Genomic DNA, 21,299 nt, shown 5'->3' on the forward strand with positions numbered 1-21,299 from the left:
TCTGTTGTAGGGTGGATTTTCCCTTTATAAGTGGTTAATCGTTAAATTAAGTGGTAGGTCTGTGGTGTCAAGATGTGGTTTTCACCAGACTTCATTGAGTCATTTACATTTAGTCATTTAAATTACGCTTTTATCTTGTGACTTACAGGTTCTGTAGGACAAGTCAGCAGGAAAGAAACAACTCTTTCAGCTGATTAACAATGAGCATCAAACAGTGACATATTGACGCCTGGGAGTGAGCGGAGTTCCGTCTCCCACTCTCTCCATGTGGAGGCAAGGTGTGCGGGTATTGGGTCGTCCCAGCCCTGGTCCTTGTCCCATAGTGCTCGTACAATCATCTTTGCCCTGGTGGTGTAAGGTAGAATACATCCCAACGGGTCATATTGTCTGGCGAGTGTTCTGTACACACTCCGTCTGGTGGTCGGTATCGCCGTCGACCTTCCCTGCTCCGTGATCAGGGGTTTGTGTCTATAGTGGAGCGAGTCTGTTTTGAAGCGCCAGACTAGTCCTAGTGTCATTTCTTGGGCTTCTCCTGGGATGGTCGCCATCCAGGTCTCGCTGCTGGCAGCCTTGTCCGCGGGGGAGAGGCTGCGCAATACGTGCGGATCACTGCTGGCCCACTGCCTGAGATCAAAGCCGCCTTTGATCAGGGAGGCGCGTAGCTTGATTAGGAGAGCCTCGGCTTCTTCTTGAGTCGAAACGCTTTGTAGACAGTTGTCCACGTAGAAACTGTTCTTCACACTGTGTCGGACCTCTTCATCTGCTGCTGGGTCCTCTGCGACGTGTTTCTGTAGTGCAAATGTAGCACAGCACGGGCTGCATGTGGTTCCGAAGGGGAGGACTTCCCACTGGTAGATGGCTGGGTGCTCATCTCCGATCCTCTCTCTCCATAGGAACCGCAGCAGGGGCTTGTCCTCCTCCACTAGTCTCACCTGCAGGAACATCCCTTTGATATCCCCGCTGATAGCCACCTTGTCCTGGCGGAAGCGTAGTAGCACGCCTAGTAAAGAGGGGCCGAGTGTGGGGCCGGGCAAGAGCTCTTTATTCAGATTTTGGGATCCGATCCGGTAGCTGCAGTTAAACACAATGCGATCCTTGCCGTTGTGGTGGACCTTGTGGTGCGGCACGTACCATGATTCGGTCGTCTGATCGGCCTCTTTAATGTCAATCTTTGTCACGTGTCCCGCTGTGATTAGCTTCTCAATCTCAGCGCGGTACACACTCTCTTGAGCGGGGTCTTTGGCTAGGCGCCGCTCTGTGTTCAATAGATACCGCTCCGTGGCGTCTTTCTTTGCGTGAAAGGTGGGCATTCCCTCTCGCCTCAGGAGTGGAGTTGCGTATCTCATCACTCCGCCGACTGTGACTCTCTTTGTCCCTTGCTCGAGTAGGTTGATGGCGTAAATGTCTTCTTTAGAACGAATGTCTTTCTTTTCGTTCTTAAAGGGCATTGTCTCTAGTGTCCATAGCCTCTCGACATGCTGCATGAGAGTGGTGTCTTCTTCTGTCGTTCTGGAGTGGAGGCAGCTAGTGGCTGCTGTTCGGTTGAGAGATTTAGCGAGGGGGCCTTGTAGTGTCCACCCTAAGCGGGTCTCGACTGCTGCAGGACAGCCTCGGGGTCCTGTATGGACCCGGTCAATCGGGACTATGAGTTCTGCATGGTCGGAGCCTATCAGCAGGGTCGGGGTGGCGCCGTCTATGAGCGGGATAGGTAATTGACGCAGGTGCACATATTTATCCATCAGCTTGGCGATGGGGTAGGTGTACTGCGATAGTCCTATTTCTTGGCTGGTGAAAGCATTTGTAATCCTATACCGTCGCTCTGGCTGCCCGCTTGCTGCGATAGTGAAGGAGACATTCTCGCCTTTTATCGTCTTTAAATCTCTTCTTATTGTCCGAATCGTCATTTGGTTCTCGCTCCCCCGCAGTCCCAGCTGGGCCGCAGCGGACGCGAGCAGAAGGGTCTTCTCTGACCCGTCATCAAGGACGGCGTAAGTGTCCATGACTTTATCTTGGTAGCTCAATGTCACACGGACTACCTTTAAGAGCACTTGGGCGCCGCTGCTGCTGGCGGGGTCAATGTACATGACACTTGCCCTGGTGCCGCTCGATGGTGCAGGTGCAGGCCTTCTCCTGTTACTGTCGTGTAGTATATCTAGATGGGCTCCGTCACACCGACTGCACCTTTTCTTTAGGCGGCATTCGGCTGCCATGTGACTGCGCGCACATCGGTAACAGCGCCTGTTGGACTTTATCCATTGACTCACTTCTTCTGCATTCATCTTTGTGAACAGGTCACATTGTGACAGCCAGTGTTCCTTCTCACAGTAGGGGCACACCATCTTCCACTTCTCTTTTCTCGAGGGGGTACTGTGGCTCTTACTGCTCGGTACTGACTCTGATTGGTGCATGACAGTCACCGATCTTCTTCCATCGTTTATTCTCCTGGGTCCCTCTCTGGAGCTTGGCGTGCTCCGCACGAACGTATCCAGTCGTAAGCTGCTGACTTCTCTCGCCAGGAAGTCGGCTAGATCGAGGAGGGATGGTTCGGGACCGTTAGGATCACGGTGGTCTCTCTGCCGCCTAAAACGCTCTTGTCTTGCGGGTGGCAGCTTCTCTAAAATCCTCTCGACGTTAGAGTTGGCGTATAGCTCATGCATGCCCTTTTCCCGTTGCGCTCCCAGCATCCCTACCAGGGACTGCACTTTGATTGACAGGTCGTCTAATGAGCGATTGTCTGTTGCTGGGGGTAGGCGATCAATATGCCTTATCTCTTGGATTACGTAATCCCATATACGTCCATATCTCTGGTCCAGCGCTGCTAGAGCCGCGGTGTATGGGGTCGTAGAGGTGGCATAGGCTAGCGCTATATTGTGCGCTCACGGTACTTTCAGGTGCTTCAGTAATATTGCATACTTGTGACGTTCATCAACGACGTCCACCATCATTGTCTCTAAGCACATCCGGAGCTCCGTGTACTGTGCTCGATTCTCATAGGTGAAGTCTGGAAACGTCGGCGTGGCAATGTATGACGCCGTGGATGGCTGATACATCGGCGAGCGTTGGGGGAGAGACCTCCTAGGCGAGTCTCCTCTTGCGCCTCTCTGTGGGCTGGTACCGACAGGGTACCATGGCCCGCTGGTCCAGGTGCTATTCCTCGGGGGCTGGTCGTGCGTCGTGCTCACCCGTGAATAGGGTCGGGGGTCTGTAGCGCAGCGCCGCGGGGGTATAGCCTGGGCTGTACTGGACCTCCTGGTCCGGTGGAGTACTGTGCTGTCGTCGGGCTTGGTTCTCCTCCTCTTCCTCTTCTTCTTCTATCAGGTCCTCTAGATCCTGTAGTCGTTTATTTAGCTTCTCCGCAGTGTATGCCGCTCCTTCCTTGTAGCTGGGTCTCGCTTGGACCGGTCTGGGAAGGGGGTCTGCGGGGGGTATAGGCTTGGTCTGTTGGTCAAGTTCAGGGTCGCTTGCTCGGTTAGGAGACGCTGCCCTTGACTGTTGTCTCGACGAGTTCCTTGAACCCCTGGCAGAGGGAGAGGGTGTTGCCTTGAGGATCAGCTGCTCCATTAGTTGCGCTTGTAACTTGTCGCGCTCGGCTTCGCGCTTGGTGAGATCTGCTTCTCTTTGGGCACCGGCAGCGGCGCGCTGTGCGTCGGCCCGGTCTCTTGCCATATTCTCTTCCGTCTGAAGGCGTCTCATCTCCAGGCGTATGCGCTCTTCTTCGCTCCGTTGCTGCGCTTGGAGTTGTTCGCGCTCGATAAGCATCTGTGCTTGGAGTCGATCGCGTTCGCCCTGAAGTCGATCGCGTTCACCCTGAAGTCGATCGCGTTCGGTAGAGGCTGTCAGGCTGACGAGGAACGCCTGTTGTAGCATCCTCTCCGCTTCGCTGGGGGAAGACGGTTGTAGAGGTGAGCCGCTCCTGGGTGAGCCGCTCGTTGGGGAGTCCTGGAGCTCTATTTCCTCGGCGCTCTCCTCCTCTTCTTCCGTGCAGAGTTCTCTCTCTGTAGGGTTGTCTTCCTCCCGGGGCTGGTCGGGGACTACTTCTTCGGTATTGGCGGGGGGTAAAGGCATGTCAGCTCCCTCCTGGTCCCCACCGTGAGCTTGGTCAGTTACATTAGAACCCACTAGGGCCTCTGTGGTCGGGGAAACCTGGTCGTTAAGGTCAGACATAATTTTACTTTCTACTTTTACCGCGTTTACCGTTTGTCGAAGGCTAGGTAGTTGACTGACAGCGTAATCCTCTAAGTACTGAGGTGGCTGTCGTCTGCGCTGCGGGCGTTCTACGTTAGGAGGACCGTTTCGTGGAGTGTTCATCATAGGCCATTTCAATATTAATAACACTATATTAATATTACACTAGTTACCCTCCGGCTCGAAGGACCAATTGTAACTGAGGGGTACAATTCCCTGACTGTATTGATAAGTATGGTATTATTAAACCACTACCGCTTGTACTTTAACTTCTGGCCATCCAGTACATGATATAGATATGATGAACACTTTCCCACCTGATGAAACGAAGTCCACACAAATGTATAAATCGAATATTTTATATAGCAAAGGGTATATACAACGTTCACTTAATGACATTTATGATTTGAAATGCACTTGTAAGGCAAATGAGTATTCGTAGGTAAATCAACATTGAATGTCCAATCTCTGGTTACGCAGGGAGCAAGTATACAACCTGGTTCTTTAGGGAACTATAGCGATGGTACTTAAATGATTATAGCTGGATACACTAAAGGGGGGGGGGGGTCCCGCTGGTTGTAAGACAGCAGGGGGGGGGGGTTAGAAGAGCCGCTGGCGGTATCCCATCTGGCCGACGATTTCTTGGGAGAATTCAGAGTGCTGAACACGGTGCCCACATAACCTCGGTCCACAGATGAATACAGCTGGGCCCTCTGGTGGACGGTAGCTGCCGGTCCACAACGAAGAAACGTGAGGCGACCTCACTCGGGGTAGAGCGCCGTCTCACCTGGACTCCTCTCGGGGGGTAGTTCCAACACTCAGCAGTGTTGGCTGTTATCCATGGCATAATCAAAGCACCCAAAGCATGTAGATAATCCAAGCCGTGGAAGGCTCGCCGTCGTCCGGGTAACGTAATCCAATGTACAGGTCCACTCGTTCTGGCCCGGAGCTCCTCGGATGCAAGCACCACACGTGGTCTGCCCAGCCTGGTTAAGACTCCAGATAACGTCAGGAACGATGGGGGTACTGCTCACTTTATAACTCTAACCGAACGATGCACCATACATAATAGACTATTATTAACTTAATAGAAATACGTCCCACTCGACGGTATAGTGCCAAACTATGACAATTCAACTATTAATCCACACGATGTCTCAATGCCTATTCTGAGGCCAAGTAGGCCTTACTGCACCACACGTGCGTCGTGGGTGAGGCTTCGCGTCTGTTACTAGGTTGGAGGGTAAAGGACTAATGGACTAAAAGAAAGTTCTACTTTACTTGCGCCATATATATATGCGCTGTGAACAAATAGTACCATTCGTATTTCGCCAGACGTATTCCTACGCGGAACCGGGCTTGCCACGACATGTTCGTCGGCACGATTGAACTTGAACCAAGGGGCATGGCTGCTGGCGCCAGGTTCTCGTCCAATGGTAGAATGAAACTATTATGGGCTGTTAGTAGACTAAAGGGATATTCAGTGCATATTGTACAAGGAATATACAGGGGATATCAAACGATATACAAATACTTCTTCTTCTTTCGTGTAACGTCAGAGGTCCAACTCCGTATCTTGTAGCCATGCCCTTAACTCTGGTCCCACATCAAAGAGGCTGGCTTCCGAGGGTGGTTTGTATAGGGGGCAGATGGTCAGGATGTGGTCAACAGTCTGCTCAGGGTCTCCACACTCACATGCAGCGCTGTCTGCCAGGCCCCACTTCTTTAATGATGCTTTAAAGCGACCAACCCCAGATCTTAAACGGTTCAGCAGAACCCATTGCCGGCGTGGAAGATCGTCTCCTGTGGCGCCATCTCCTGGATCCCAGATGTGGTGGTGGATACGGGTTGGCCCAGCACTCTCCCACTCTCTCTTCCAGGCTGCCGCCAGCCATCCATTTCTGGATAGGTCCTCAGTGGTGGAACGGAGCATCTCTTGTGCCACCTTGTTGTAGGGGTGGCGGGACTTGAGTCTGCTCATAGGTGCTGTTGTTGTTGTGGTGTTGTGTAGGATGTGCCAGTCATGCTTCACTGCCTTCCTTGCTAGGGCGAGAGTGGCAGCCTCTCGTCGTAGGCCAGCTGGTGCGATTCCTGCAAGGACTGGCAGCAGGAAGACGGGTGTAGCCTTCAGGCATCCAGTGATGATCCGGAGGGCGTTGTTAGTAGCCGCATCAACTTTTTTAACGTGCAGGCTTCTGCTCCAGACTGGGGCACAGTACTCTGCTGCCGAGAAGACCTTACTGCACCACACGTGCGTCGTGGGTGAGGCTTCGCGTCTGTTACTAGGTTGGAGGGTAAAGGACTAATGGACTAAAAGAAAGTTCTACTTTACTTGCGCCATATATATATGCGCTGTGAACAAATAGTACCATTCGTATTTCGCCAGACGTATTCCTACGCGGAACCGGGCTTGCCACGACATGTTCGTCGGCACGATTGAACTTGAACCAAGGGGCATGGCTGCTGGCGCCAGGTTCTCGTCCAATGGTAGAATGAAACTATTATGGGCTGTTAGTAGACTAAAGGGATATTCAGTGCATATTGTACAAGGAATATACAGGGGATATCAAACGATATACAAATACTATTAAATATATATCCATAAATAAATATATATATTCGGTTTAATCTGATCCTTCACAACAACATGTATTGTGATTCTATATGTATTGTGATTCTATATGTATTGTGATTCTTTAAGTATTGTGATTCTATATGTATTGTGATTATTTAAGTATTGTGATTCTATATGTATTGTGATTCTATATGTATTGTGATTATATGTGTATTGTGATTCTTTAAGTATTGTGATTCTATATGTATTGTGATTCTATATGTATTGTGATTCTTTAAGTATTGTGATTCTATATGTATTGTGATTCTTTAAGTATTGTGATTCTATATGTATTATGATTCTATATGTATTGCGATTCTACATGTATTGTGATTCTATGTGTATTGTGATTCTATATGTATTCTTTATGTATTGTGATACTACATGTATTGTGATTCTTTTTTTTTTAAACTTTGACCAGTCAGCTGGTTCTTTTTAGCGTTTATCGCTTTTTTTCATCGCACTCATACTTGGTCAAGTTCGACCGACAGAAGCAGGCTGAAAGGGTTCAGATGGGGGGGAAAGACACTCTGGGAAAGGCACGGCTGCCGTCCGGGATTCGAACGCGCTCAGCCCCAGATCCGCGCGAGCGCGGTTGTCCACGGCGCTGAAATAGCACTCGCGGTACGTGGTGAGCTACTGGAGCTCCCCTGTATTGTGATTCTATATGTATTGTGATTCTATGTATTGTGATTATTTAAGTATTGTGATTCTATATGTATTGTGATTCTATATGTATTGTGATTATATGTATTGCGATTCTATATGTATTGTGATTATTCAAGTATTGTGATTCTATATGTATTGTGATTCTTTAAGTATTGTGATTCTATATGTATTGTGATTCTACATGTATTGTGATTATATGTATTGCGATTCTATATGTATTGTGATTCTATATGTATTGTGATTATTTAAGTATTGTGATTCTATATGTATTGTGATTCTACATGTATTGTGATTCTATATGTATTGTGATTCTATATGTATTGTGATTCTATATGTATTGTGATTCTTTAAGTATTGGGATTCTATAAGTATTGTGATTCTATATGTATTGCGATTCTACATGCAGGGCCTCCGCCAGGGGCGTGCAAAGCGTGCGGTCGCACTGGGCCTCGTGAGAAGGGAGGCCTCGAGAAAAAAAAAAAATGTATTATTATTTTTTATTATAATTTTTTTTTAATAAAAATAAATAGAATGTTAACAATCACTTTCCATCACAGACCTAAAATCTAGTTTTGCTTACATGCTTATATATTTCACATTAGACACGTTTGTAGAATAGTGTAGACACGTGAATGTGTCTGACTTGTTCCGGGCTCTGCGGCTCTGCAGATATGCTATTGGTTTCAATGGACCGTTTACTTTTGTGCCGGCAAAGCATCGTGGGAGGACTAACACTAGGGGGAGCTGGTTGGCGTCTGTCTGGTAGTCGGATATGTGAAGAGGAACTGTAATCACCCACCACGAGGAGCCACAGGTATGGGGTCTCTTCAGCGAGTGGACGTCTTGGCCAAGAAAAGAGCATCCTACTTTTGAAATGTGAAATACCAATATTGCACCGGAGCAGAAGAAATAACGCTGCGTGCCGTAAGCTTATCAATACCAAGTATAGTGATTAGTTTACGCCAAGACGAAGAGGACGTTCGGCAGATGGACTGAAGATGGACTGAAGAAAGTGTTGCGTGTTAGAACGTTCAGTCGGGGAGAGATTCTACTGGACATCCACCAGCGCAGCTAGCTGCCGTTAGCCAGGAGCTAGCCACACACACACACACACACAGCGCAGCTAGCAACCGTTAGCCAGGAGCTAGCCACACACACACACAGTGCAGCTAGCCGCCGTTAGCCAGGAGATAGCTACCGACTACCTGTTGACCGCCAGACCAGCCCCCTTCTAAGTATCACAGCCGGTGGACTGACACACAGGAGAGCTAGTAGTTCTTGGGAGGAGTGATACAGCAAAGATTGGACTAAAACGAAGATACGACGGAATGGCTTAAACCTTCTCACGTGGCAGTTTCGGGCTTCTCAGCACAACCGTGCACCGGGGAAAAGGGTTGCTTGTTTTCAGCAATTCAGTAGCTAATGCAACTCATCCCAGTCGGTGTTTAGCTCAGCCAGGGGGGATGGAGACTGCCAGTTACTGCTAGCTGACGTTACTTTCTCTGTCAGACGTGGGTGTGTTCCGCACATCTGCAACTTAAGGAGTAACACTTTCCTCCCACTTATAGAAGTATGTATATGCCCAGCCTCGGGCAGCGCTATTATTTAAGAATATGTTGACTGTATGCCCAGCCTCGGGCAGCGCTATTATTTAAGAATACGTTGACTGTATTTTTTTAACCTTTAAAAAAGGGCCTCGCGTTTAAATCTCGCACAGGGCCTCGCATTTCTCCCAGACACGGCACTGTATACATGTATTCTCTCACAGCGTCCCCTCAGACAGCAGAGAGACCTGTGATCTGCAGATTTCAGATTAATTTGACATTGTCGCCTCATAGAGGGCTCAGAGACGACACGTAATTATGCAGGCCTCGAGATTCATTTGAATATCCTTCATATCTCTATTAGAATCGTGTTTATCGATGCGGAACCATCTCGTCCTGATTCATCAACAGAACACGTGCACAGGGGCAGAGTGAGCAGCAGCAGCAGACGCAGAGTACCAGTCTGATCCTGCTCCTCCTCTCGCTATGATTCGGGGGGGCGGGGGGTGACTGGGGGGGGGCGGGGGGGCTAACACAAGCCGAGCTTTTCAGCCAAAAGCCTTCCACCCAAAATAGGGGGATAAACCCAGCCACTGTTGGCAGGGAAAACCAAAACCTTTTCATTAGGGGCGACAGTGGCTCGCGTGCGGTCACACGGTAATCTGAAGGTTCCCCGTTTCGATTCCCGCTCCTCCCGGGCAGCGCGTCGAAGTGTCCTTGAGCAAGACACTTAACCCCCTAACTGCTCCCTATGAGCAGGTTGGCACCTTGCATGATCGCCTGATCGAATGATGCACAGCATCGCAACACCCATGTGATGGTATAGTGTACGTTTTCCCCATGAAGAGATGTAAGCCCTTAAGTCTTGAAGCTCTGACTCACAGCTAAGGGAGACAGTTGTTTAAAATACATTGACAGTGTCAATTCTGTTGTAGGGTGGATTTTCCCTTTATAAGTGGTTAATCGTTAAATTAAGTGGTAGGTCTGTGGTGTCAAGATGTGGTTTTCACCAGACTTCATTGAGTCATTTACATTTAGTCATTTAAATTACGCTTTTATCTTGTGACTTACAGGTTCTGTAGGACAAGTCAGCAGGAAAGAAACAACTCTTTCAGCTGATTAACAATGATCATCAAACAGTGTTGAAACATGGGTGCTGCAGGGTTGAGTGCAGAGTAGTAGAGACATATTAGTATAGTAGGTAGTAATATAGGCAGGGAAGATTACATAGTGGAAGAGTGCATGATAGTAGAGGACAGTAAGAAGGTTCGTTTTCTTTGGGGGGGGGGGGGGGGTTCATTTCAAATATTAAAAAGCTGGACAGGAGCTGCTTTACATTCAATGCCATTGTGCAGCCAATTAACAAAGGTGAAGTCTTATCTGGTGTTCCATTTTCCACAAAAGAGCCGTTCCACTTGTACACAGCGGTTGATGGCGTAATTATAGATCAGGGGAATCTCTGTAAAGATCCTAATGCAATTCAACTCACCTACATTTATCGCCCAGCCGCGCTCAATGGCCAGCTTTCCAGCCTGAGGAGAAACACAGTATTTCAACTGAGTACCACAGTGGCAGAAAAGACGGAGATAGAAGAGAAATTAACTATAGAATCAATAAACACAGGATAACATAGATTACAGTATATACAGTAGATGTGTAATACAGAATCAATAAACAAGGGTGAAAACCTTGTGTAGGCATCTCCAATTTTGGTAATTTTGTCAAAAGCATTCCATAGTTGACCATTCCCTTCTTTTACGTAGATTACAGTGTTGGTTTTGATGCTTGTAGTTGGTTTCAGAGAGACTTTGGTGTGTGAAAACTGGGAACGCCCTGTCAGAGTACTTTATTTTTGTTCTCACTTTTTCTGTATTTTTGCTATCCCATCCCAATTTAGTCGTTATGCCAATTCCCTTCCTGGTTGTTGCGCGCATTGACCCACTGTCGGCCTAGGGAGGGTGTAGAACTACCGATACATGTGGAGTCAGCCAGCCGCTTCTTTTCACCTTACAGCAAGGACTCTCACTGGGGGAATGTAACGCATGCAGAGGTTCACGCTATTTCCCCCCGCTCCCCTCCCTGGTGAACAGGCGCCCCGACGGACCAGTAGGAACCGCAGTTTACAATGACCAGGACACATACCCTGCCGGCTTCCCACCCGCTAACACTGCCAATTGTGTTAGTAGGGACGACTGACCAAGCCAGAGGTACCGCTGACAGCTGGATTCGATCCCAGAGTCTCTGCGGTGGTAGGCGAGTGCATTCTCCACTGCGCTACCCAGCCGCGCCTATCAGAGTTCTTACCCATTACAAAAGGCGTCCCACAGGGATCAAACCTGGTTCCCGTCTTATTTACCATTCATAATATTGTCTCTTCTTTGAGTGACTGTCAAGTTCATCTTTATGCGGATGACACTATTGTCTATTGTATTGCAAACTCTGTACAACTAGCCATCATGCAACATGAAAACATGCAACTCTCATTGAATGGTCTGAAAGATGAGCTTATTTGTCTTAAGCGTGCACGCAATGCAAATAAAACAAAATTCACGATGACAATAAATTGAATACAGAATACAAATATCTTGACATCTGGCTTGATGAGAAATTGACATTTAAATACCATATAGACAATCTTGCCAGTAAACTTTATAATTGGCTTCTTGTACAGAAACAGAACAAGCTTCCAGATGATTAGCAGAAATAGGGTAATTGAAGCACTGATCTTTCTTGGATTATGGAGATATAATTTATAGATGTGCAACAGCTTCCATTATTAAGCCCTTGGATTCTATACATCACTCAGCCCCCAGATCTATTACCAGTGATAGTTATACCACTCACCACTGTATCCTGTAAGGTTGGGTGGTCCTCTCCTCTCTGATAGAGACGTGCTTTGCCCTGGTATCTGTTTCTACATGAAGCCATTGTTGGATATCTTCCCCCTTATATCACTTCATTATTGGACTGGACCTCTGGACCTTATCATACTCGCTCCAACGATTGGCTTTTACACTTCAAACCCCCAGAGTTGACGCTGATCTTGGCTTCTTCGCCCCGACGCGTGGAATGGCTCCCAACGCACCTTAAACCTCAACACTTTAGATCCCTAGGACAGTTAAAGTCTTTAACGGCCGACCATTCCACCCCAGTCTGCACTTGTTTTTAATTGTTTTATTGATTGACCTTTTCTTTTTTGTATTTATTACGTGCCACATTTCCCCCGACATCATCTGAAATGAGAGTTGAACTCTCTGTGATCTTCTAGACTAAATAAAGCGTGAATGATTGTAAAAAAAATCAACAAAGCGGCATAATCTCCAATTGGAAAGGAGGTATATATTAATATTCATATTAATATACGTCTCTTAACGCAGAATCTCCTACTGCTGCTCCCAACACCCAAGGTCAACCGTGAACACTAACATGTAAATAGTAATTTACCTGCACGACAATAATCTCCAAGCAAATGGGGTAAATAATAGGGATGTTCGATATTGGCTTTTTTATCGATATACCGATATTGTCCAACTCTTAATTTCCGATACCGATATTTTTTTGAAAACCGATACCGATCATTTCCGATATTACATTTGAATGCCAATATCGGCCGATAATATCAGACATCCCTAGTAAATAGCCTTTAGATCAGAGGTCACCAACACGGTGCCCGCGGGCACCAGGTAGCCCCCAAGGACCACATGAGTCGCTCGCGGCAAGCTTTGCGTTTCTAATCAAATGTAGCCTCTTTCATTTCTCCATCACCGCAAATCCGCCCCTCAATTAATATCGCCGCGGGGGGTGCATAATCCCACGGGACAATGCATTGGGAACTTGTGTCCCTCGACGAGATCTACCCCTGTGGGAGCTCACGCAAAATAGGCGAGATTTTTCCACGTCGCACCCCGACCTTTTCCCGACCTTTTCGCTGATGGAAGTGCATTGGGAAGTCGTGGCCCCCGCCGAGATCTACCACCGGGAGAAATCTCGCGTCGATCCGCGCACAGGCGCGCAGATGTGGGAGCTCGCGCAAAATCACCCAAATGTTTCCACGTCGTGCACGTCGTGGCACTTTGCTCTCGTCTGCCGGCACCGGGCTACATTTTTCGCCGATTCAACCAGTTTAATTTGAGGTTACACACCAGATTACAATACACTGGTGAACAGCATGCAATGCCAGTCTTCCCATTAACAAAGACACCAGATGTTGTCAGTGGCAACATGGCAGTGCCATGGCAAAGTTGAATACAATATTTTAAAAGTGTGTTCAATTCAAAAGTGTGTTCATGAAATGTAAGAGATACAATTTTGTTTAAAATGCAGCAGGTTGTAATTAGTTCAAAATGTGAAGATTTATAAAAAAAAATATGAAAGTAGATTTTTACATAAACATTACATTGCACATCGTGCAACATAGTTCATGATTTGTTAAAAGGGTTGGTCAGTGGCTTGTGAAAATGGGACATTTTTCCTATGAAATGTTGTAGAAGTGATCATCTGAAAATTTAAACAATTGCTGAAATAAATAGATAAAGTGTTGAATATTGATATTATCTGTTTCCCACCTTGTTCAGTCATTGTTGATAATTATAGTGAGAAACCCAGGCTGCTACTGTATAGCATTCAGTCCTAACAGTGTTTATTAACTCATTCCCCGCCAACAACGATTATACTCGTTATTGGGCACCATCCTTTAAATGCCAACAACGAGTATACTCGTTATTTGATTGTTTTTCCTTTTTTTCGATTTTAATATTCTATTCAATGTCAGGGACCTGTATGTTGCTGTTAGAAGGCATACTGCGACCCCGAGGGTGCAGAACCGGCCAGATCCTCCCAGGTAGCAGTATCAAGAGTGCAGTAAACCCTGTTCCAGACCCTGTGTTACACTAAAATGTCTCTGGGCGCAGTTTTCTGGGTCGGGCGAGTCGAGCGGTTCTCCCGATTGCATTGAAGCGCGTCAAATGCCCCCGATCCATATGTTGTGGTGGGTTACGTCATGGAGAAGATGGACATCAGATGGACCAGATGGCGATCAAACAATTGGAATATTATTTTTGGAATACTCCCGATCACAGGTAAGGACTATCTGACGTCAATTCTAGCTTGATCGTGCAATGTTTTTATATCGATCCAGCTGATCAGCATTTTTGTGTTCAATACGAATGCCGTTACTGGCAATCAAATAATCAGAAACGAAACGACCCCCCCCCCCTTTCATGCATTCATGATGAAACATAATACCTATTATATACATTTGATATTATATAGTAGCGTGTCCAGGCAAGAAACGCTAACGCTTATAGTAGAATTCACGTATAAGGCTATAACTCAGCCTTTCGGGAATTACCCCAGACCACTCTGAAATTATACTTATATTCACACGGGATAACGGGCGAACGTATGCATGGCAAAATTATCTGTTTTTTGCATCTTGGACGGAAGAAAGTCACTGTCAAATGACCATAGTATTGCCCCCATAGCTATAATATAGAATAATAATATAGAGCAAATTTGTTATTTGAGAAGAGTGTAACAAACTGGTAGCCCTTCATATGACTCAGTACCCATGAAGTGGCTCTCAGTTTCAAAAAGGTTGGTGACCCCTGCTTTAGATAAATGAGAGCTACCTTGAGAGACGACACAGGGACAAATGATTCTGTTTCTGCTGCACAAGTGGAACAAACATAATAGGTGGGAGTTAATTAATTTCCAGGAGGCGATTGGATTTTTCTGAACATCAGATATGCAATCACAGGAAAACGTAAATGGCGGGTTTGGGATCATTCATTACCGCAGGCGTTAGCCGCTAATTGCTAGCCCGCCGACTCCGACGATGGGTTGCCCGGCAACCGCGGTATTATTGTTAGAACGTGCGTGATCCGTCGAGCTCGGCGGTTCGTAAGAGGCGTGACCCAGTAGGCCGTTTGAGAGAGCCGTGTTCATTAGATGAACATCAGAGATGCAATTAAAATAAGATGTAAAAACACTTCAGCTTGGGGATCGTTTACCATCACTGTTACCGTGTCCATGATCCCAACATCCATCTACACTCACTGCACACAACATCCACATGCACACACTCACTTTAAACACCCACTTTAGACATTCACTTTAAAGTTTAAACACTTTAAACACTTTTTTAACACTACATCACATTTGATCTATTTAGTCCTAAAAGGATTTGCACTATCTCTTCTACCTAATTTTAGCATTTTGTCGATTTTTTGTTTTGTATATTGTATATTTTGTATAGTGTTGGGTCTTTCTATTCTATTACTTTTTACTGTATGAAGCACAATCTCAGGGGGCTCATACAGAACCAAGCATTTCACTGTAATGTACATGTACTGTACCTTACAGTATATGTGACAAATAAAACACCACTTGAAACTTGAAACAATCACACATGGGAGGGGATTTCCAGAGGATTGCCCTGAAATACATGAGGAAAAGCTCCTCACGGGCAGCGTGTCGATGTGTCCTTGAGCAAGACACTTAACCCGGTGTGTGAATGTGTGAGTGAACGGGTCAAATGTGAAAAAAATAATTGTAAAGCGCTTTGGATAAAAGCTGTTATATAAATGCAGCCCATTTACCATCATGCCCCCAGAAAAGCAGCATTTTTTTTTTTTTTTTTTACTTGAACTTGAGGACTGCATACTTTTTTTGCTAAGCTTATCTTTATACGTTATGCTTATAGCACATGCATAAGCCTGGTCTCTTTTGAAAGATAACATTCTGAAGTTACTGATGCAAAAAAGGAAAATCACTTTTAGTGCTAATGAAATAGAGTAACATAGGTCTGAACTTGAGTTGAACTTGAACTTGTGTACTCACATTTTTATGTAGCGGTTGCAATACAAAATAAAATAAAAAAGGTATAAGCTGGAAAAGCTTATGTAGTACAGGTCCAAATTTTATAAAGATCCGTTCAGAAATGAGTCTTTTAGAGAGATCCGGGTAAAACGTGTGCCAAAGAAGTCTGATTGACTTCTGGTTTTCGCTCGTCAAATTTCACCTAGATCCCGTATTCGCACCCCCCCCCCCCCCATTGGAAAGCTACACTCATTGACTACAACACTGACCAATAATTATCACAATCGGCGGATTATTGACAGTTCAGGAGCCTCGGGAGTCCGGGGTGGTCATCTGATGCTCACGTATAAAAAGTCGCATGCCTGACATATCATCATGTAACTTGAGAACCGAGGCACGGATTTGGTCGATGGAGGTGGCGTTCAAATGGCAACAAATATAGCTTTTAATTATATATTTGCCGAAAATTGCAGCCCCGAGCCACTAGACGCTCACAAAGTGCCGTGACTTTTGTCTGCTTGTTAACACTTTGACTGCCACGCTGTTTGCGCGTTGTGTTGTGAGGGTGCCAGCCTTATAGTCGTTTCCGCGGTCGTTTCACTATGTTTGCGAAGCTTTGTGTGTGTTCTGTATTACAGCTGTGGGGACATGGTGTGGCTCATTTTGACAAACGTTACTTGTAGTGCAAGATGGGAGTAATAGTTTGTTTCCACACGCTGTAGTTTGTAGTTTATTACACGCTAAACATTGCGCATTTCCAAGATAATCCAGTCTTTTTTCATAGATCGCAAGATAAAAACGCGTTATGTGCAATAAGCCCAAACCGTTCCGGCTGATCCCATGAAACTCCAAGCGATTTTTTACTCAAAACTCTGATCGTGTTTGCCGACCATGTTTTTCGTCCGGTGAAACACAGGACTGTGATCATTAGAAAAACATGTTTCAAGGGTGGCCGGGTAGCGCAGCGGACTAAGCGTCTGTCTACCACCACAGAGCCAGTGGGATCGAATCCGGCTGTGGTGCCTCCGGCTTGGCCGACCGCCCATACTAACACAATTGGCAGTGTTAGCGGGTGGGAAGCCGGCGAGGGTGGGTCCTGGTCGTTGTAAACAGCGACTCCTACAGTTTGGTCAGGGCGCCTGCTCAGCAAGGGGAGGATCTAGGAGAGGTAGTGTGACCTTCCACACGTTACACTCTCCCAGTGAGTCCGAGCTGCCAGGTGAAAAGAAGCGGTGGGCTGGCTACACATGTGTCGGAGGAAGCATGTGATAGTCTCCGCCCTCCCAGACCGACGGTAGGGAGTAGAGTGCGCAACGACCAGGAAGGGGAGTGGGAATTGGCATAACGACTAACATTGGGATGGGAGAAAAACGGAAAAAGAAGGGGGAAAAAGATTTAAAATAAAAGAAAAAACACGTTTCAGATTCGGTAACATAGACATAGAATGTACCTTACCTTACTATCCAAAGAGGGGTCCGGGAGGGGGGGGTTCGAGCTGGAGCATATGTGTGTAGGTTTTTAGATAACAGGTATTAGGGGTATATCCTGTATAAGACATTGGTATAAATGGTAATTTCGTTGGATATACACTGTATATTAATGCTTGTGTATCTTATCGTGTGTTGTCATGTTTGTTTATATGTGTGTTTAAAAAAAAAAAAAAAAAAAAAAAAAAACCTTAGCCGGAGGGTATTCCAATAAGAATAATTCCAAGTGATCGCATCGCCATCGCGATTACCAGTGTATATGTCTATACACGTTTCGATGGTCAAATACACTTATGCAACGGAATTCCGAGGCGAGCACTGTGGATTTCTGTCCCAGCAGAAGGAGGGGCCACTAACCGAGGGGAAAATGAAAGTGAAGCTGACTATCAACCCCCAAGCCATTGCAGCCATTGGATAGTCGAACAGAATGCAGTTCTGATGTGTGGGGACGTGCCTAAATGATGCAGATCGCTCCCGGCAGGTCTGTAGAGCGGGGATCAAAGTAAAAAGATCAAACGATCCAAAAAAGTTTTTGGCACAGAATGTGTTAAGAGGTTAAAGACACAATATTTTGTATATATATTTTTTTTTCTCTTTTTCTCCGCCTGATTTTCTATGCTTTTCTCCCCATCCCAATTTAGTCGTTATGGTCGTTGTGCGCATGTTCCCCCTACTGGTCGGTACAAGGGAACCCTGAAGTCTACCACATGCTTCCTCCGACACAGCGACAGCGGCTCTCTTTTCACCTGGCAGCGAGGACTCTCATTGGTGAAGCGTAACGCGTGGGAGGTCACGCTGCCTTCACCACTTCCTGCCTTTCGCTGAGCAGGCGCCCAGATCTGACCTGTAGGCGTCGCTTTCCAAAACGCCAGATTACCACCCACGACTTCCCTCCCGCTAACTCAGCCAAACGAGTTAGTATGACGACCGGCCCAAGCCGCAGGCAATGCTGACTCCGGGAGTCGAGACCTCTTGCCTCTTGCATTGGTGACGAGCGCAATCTCCGCTACGCCACCCGACCGCCCCTAAAGACACAATATTTTCTGCATGGAATACGTTCCATAGTGCCAGTTTAAATGGTTCCAATATTTATTCCAATTTCCTCGTGATGGAGACGGTACACAAACAGCACGTGGGCCCTGCTACCTTCCTAAGTGGGCATCTTCACCTGCTGCATTTAGAACATCATTCAGACCAAATCCTCTCGTTCATGCTGCGTAGCTATGAATACAGAAGGAGTTTACGTTACGTGGCACCGACGGTGCGACAGACACACGCTGCGAAGCGATCTCTGCGTAGGACGACACACCCTAAAAAACCCTAAACCTAAAGAAACACTGAAAACGGCAGCTTCTGTGTTTCCGGGGGGGGGGGGGGGGGGGGGATTGAGACACAAACGGCCGATCTCACGCACAGCCGGAATGTAGGTTATAATCAAGGGAAGCCGAGAGCCTCCCTATGTTCCCTATCCGAGAAGAATACTGTGACGAGACACAATGGCAGCTTATTTCAAAGAAAGATTAAGACCCGCCCCCCTGTGAGAGGCAGGGCTCTGCAGGGAGCCTGTCGGGAGCAGATAACTGAGGGGGGGGTGTTCAGGAGCTGATATTGCTCTGTGATCGGATGGGGGGGGGGGGGTAATGACACACGTTAACATATGTACTGTATAAACACACACACATTGCCCGCGTTTCAACCTGTCAATCGCGGCTGAAGTAGCAGCCGCGCTCAGCGTGACAGAGAGCAGCATCTCCTGGTGATTTAATCTGCGAGCCCGGTGCGTGTGGAACATCTGGACCGGTTTCCAGTTCCTCCTCCCTCGGAAAAAGATGAGATAAGACGGATCTTTATTCATCCCTGTGGGGAAGCTATGGCAACAGCAGGGAGAGAGGAGAGGAGAGGAGAGGAGAGGAGAGGAGAGGAGAGGAGAGGAGAGGAGAGGAGAGGAGAGGAGAGGAGAGGAGAGGAGAGGAGAGGAGAGGAGAGGAGAGGAGAGGAGAGGAGATGGGAGGAGAGGAGAGGAGAGGAGAGGTACGAGCAGGATGATACGGATCAAATGTGTGCAATAGGGCTGCTTCAGTCGTTTCTACCAGTCTGTAGTAGCCAGCATCCTCTTTTTCATCGTTGTATGCTGGGGGGGGGGGGGGGGGTGGCAGCAACTCACAAACCAACTGAACTGGTCAAACTAGGGGTGGTGGCAGAGAGGAGGATGCGAAGTACGCTGGCCGCTATCCTGGGTCATTATTATTCTCACTATACATGCTGCCACTTGGAGACATCATTAGAAAACACAATGTATGTTTCCATAGTTACGCAGATGACACACAATTTCTTAAAATTAAATGAGGACAAAGCTGGAATCCTACTAGTCGGTCCTATAACAAAAAGAGAAGGGATGCTCGATATTGGCTTTTTTACCTATACCGATATACCGATATTGTCCAACTCTTAATTTCCGATACCGATATCAACCGATACCGATATATGCAGGGTTTCCCCCCACAAAAATGGAAAACTGATCCATGCCTTTATCTCAAGCCGACTTGACTACTGTAATGCACTCCTCACCGGCCCCCCAAAAAAAACACAGAACGACTCCAACTCATTCAAAACCCGGCAGCTACTGTAGGCTACTAACTAGAACCAAGAGGAGAGAGACCACATCAGTCCAGTATTAGCTACCCTGCACTGGCTTCCGGTAACATTTAGAATCGATTTCAAGGTCCTCCTCCTTATATACAAAGCACTGAATGGAACAGGACCAAGCTACATTGCAAATTCTCTAGTCAACTATGTGCCTTCTAGAATATTGCGATCATCGACTACTGGTCTATTTAAGGTTCCAAACCACAGCCTAAAGAGAATCAGGGATGCAGCCTTTGCAAACTATGCACCAAAGGTATGGAACACACTACCTATGGACATTAGGGAAGCTAGATCTCTAAATATCTTCAAAAATAAGCTAAAAACGTACCTCTTCACCATGGCCTTTTAATACACTCCGCTGCTGATTGTACTGTAGATTGCACTATTTTACTCTGTCCATTCTATTTTACTCTTTTATTACTTTTATTACAGGTTCTAAACTGTTTATGTATCTAACTGTGTGGGTATCAAGCTGGAAGAAAGATGGTCAGGTTTTTAAAACTGCGTGGGGGATCCAGGACTAGAACTGTGCCCCGAGAGGGAGGTTTGCCCTGAGAGGGAGGTTTGAAGGGTCAAAGTGGGTATCAAACAGGAGGGAAGACTGTCAGGTTTTAAACTGTGGATACCCAACAGGGAAGGTAAAGACAACTTTAAACTGTTAAACAGTAATCCAGAACTATTTTATTGCACTGCACTGTCGCATCATTTTACTGTCTATTCTATTATATTCTACAATTTTATTGCACTGCACTATTGTTCTATTTTACTCTTTTTGTTATTGTCTATTTTTAAAACTGAATTAAACCATAAACAAGGTGGCCTATTGGGATGGTATCCTAATGTGAAAAACTGTGATTTTATATGTCTGCACTTTATGTGCTAATTTTATGCCTGTCTTTTTTCTGTTGTGAAGCACTTTGAGCTGCAATTTCACTATGAAAGAATGAAAATAAAGAATGAAATAAAGTTATTATTATTAACCACTAAACCCTGAGCAGTATGTATTATTACAACCAACCAACCAACCAACCGGCCAACCAACTGACAGAGTGACCTACTGTATAGAGTGAGAGGGTTGCCTATTAGAATATTCTATGTAAAAAGGGAAATGATAAAATTCTATTATTAAAATGATTATTTCTTTCAGAATAATTTCCCTATTTCTAATCAATTTAACTACCGTATATTTTTTATAACTACAGAGTAGCGAGAGGGTTGCCTTTTAGGACATGTTGGTAAAAAGGGAGAATATTAAAAAGATGAAAAAGGTTCAACGAGCTGAAGCTTCAGCCTTTTCCTTCAAGACGTTTACTTCTCCTTTTGATTGAGTGCCTT

The 21,299-nt window shown here is 46.3% G+C and overlaps 1 protein-coding gene across 1 annotated transcript in view; it reads right to left on the reverse strand.

Annotated features, from left to right (window-relative positions):
* Positions 1-21,299, reverse strand: part of hdac11 (histone deacetylase 11) — a gene marked incomplete at its 3' end in the record, with an annotated part of 134,670 nt that overhangs the window by 65,920 nt on the left and 47,451 nt on the right. The window contains exon 5 of the mRNA XM_084317101.1: positions 10,502-10,544. Within this exon, the coding sequence (XP_084173227.1) occupies positions 10,502-10,544 (43 nt within the window). The remainder of the gene's footprint in view (positions 1-10,501; positions 10,545-21,299) is intronic.

The sequence above is a fragment of the Notolepis coatsorum genome (assembly GCF_963971535.1).
Source record: "Notolepis coatsorum genome assembly, chromosome: 6".
NCBI classification, from domain to species: Eukaryota; Metazoa; Chordata; class Actinopteri; order Aulopiformes; family Paralepididae; genus Notolepis; species Notolepis coatsorum.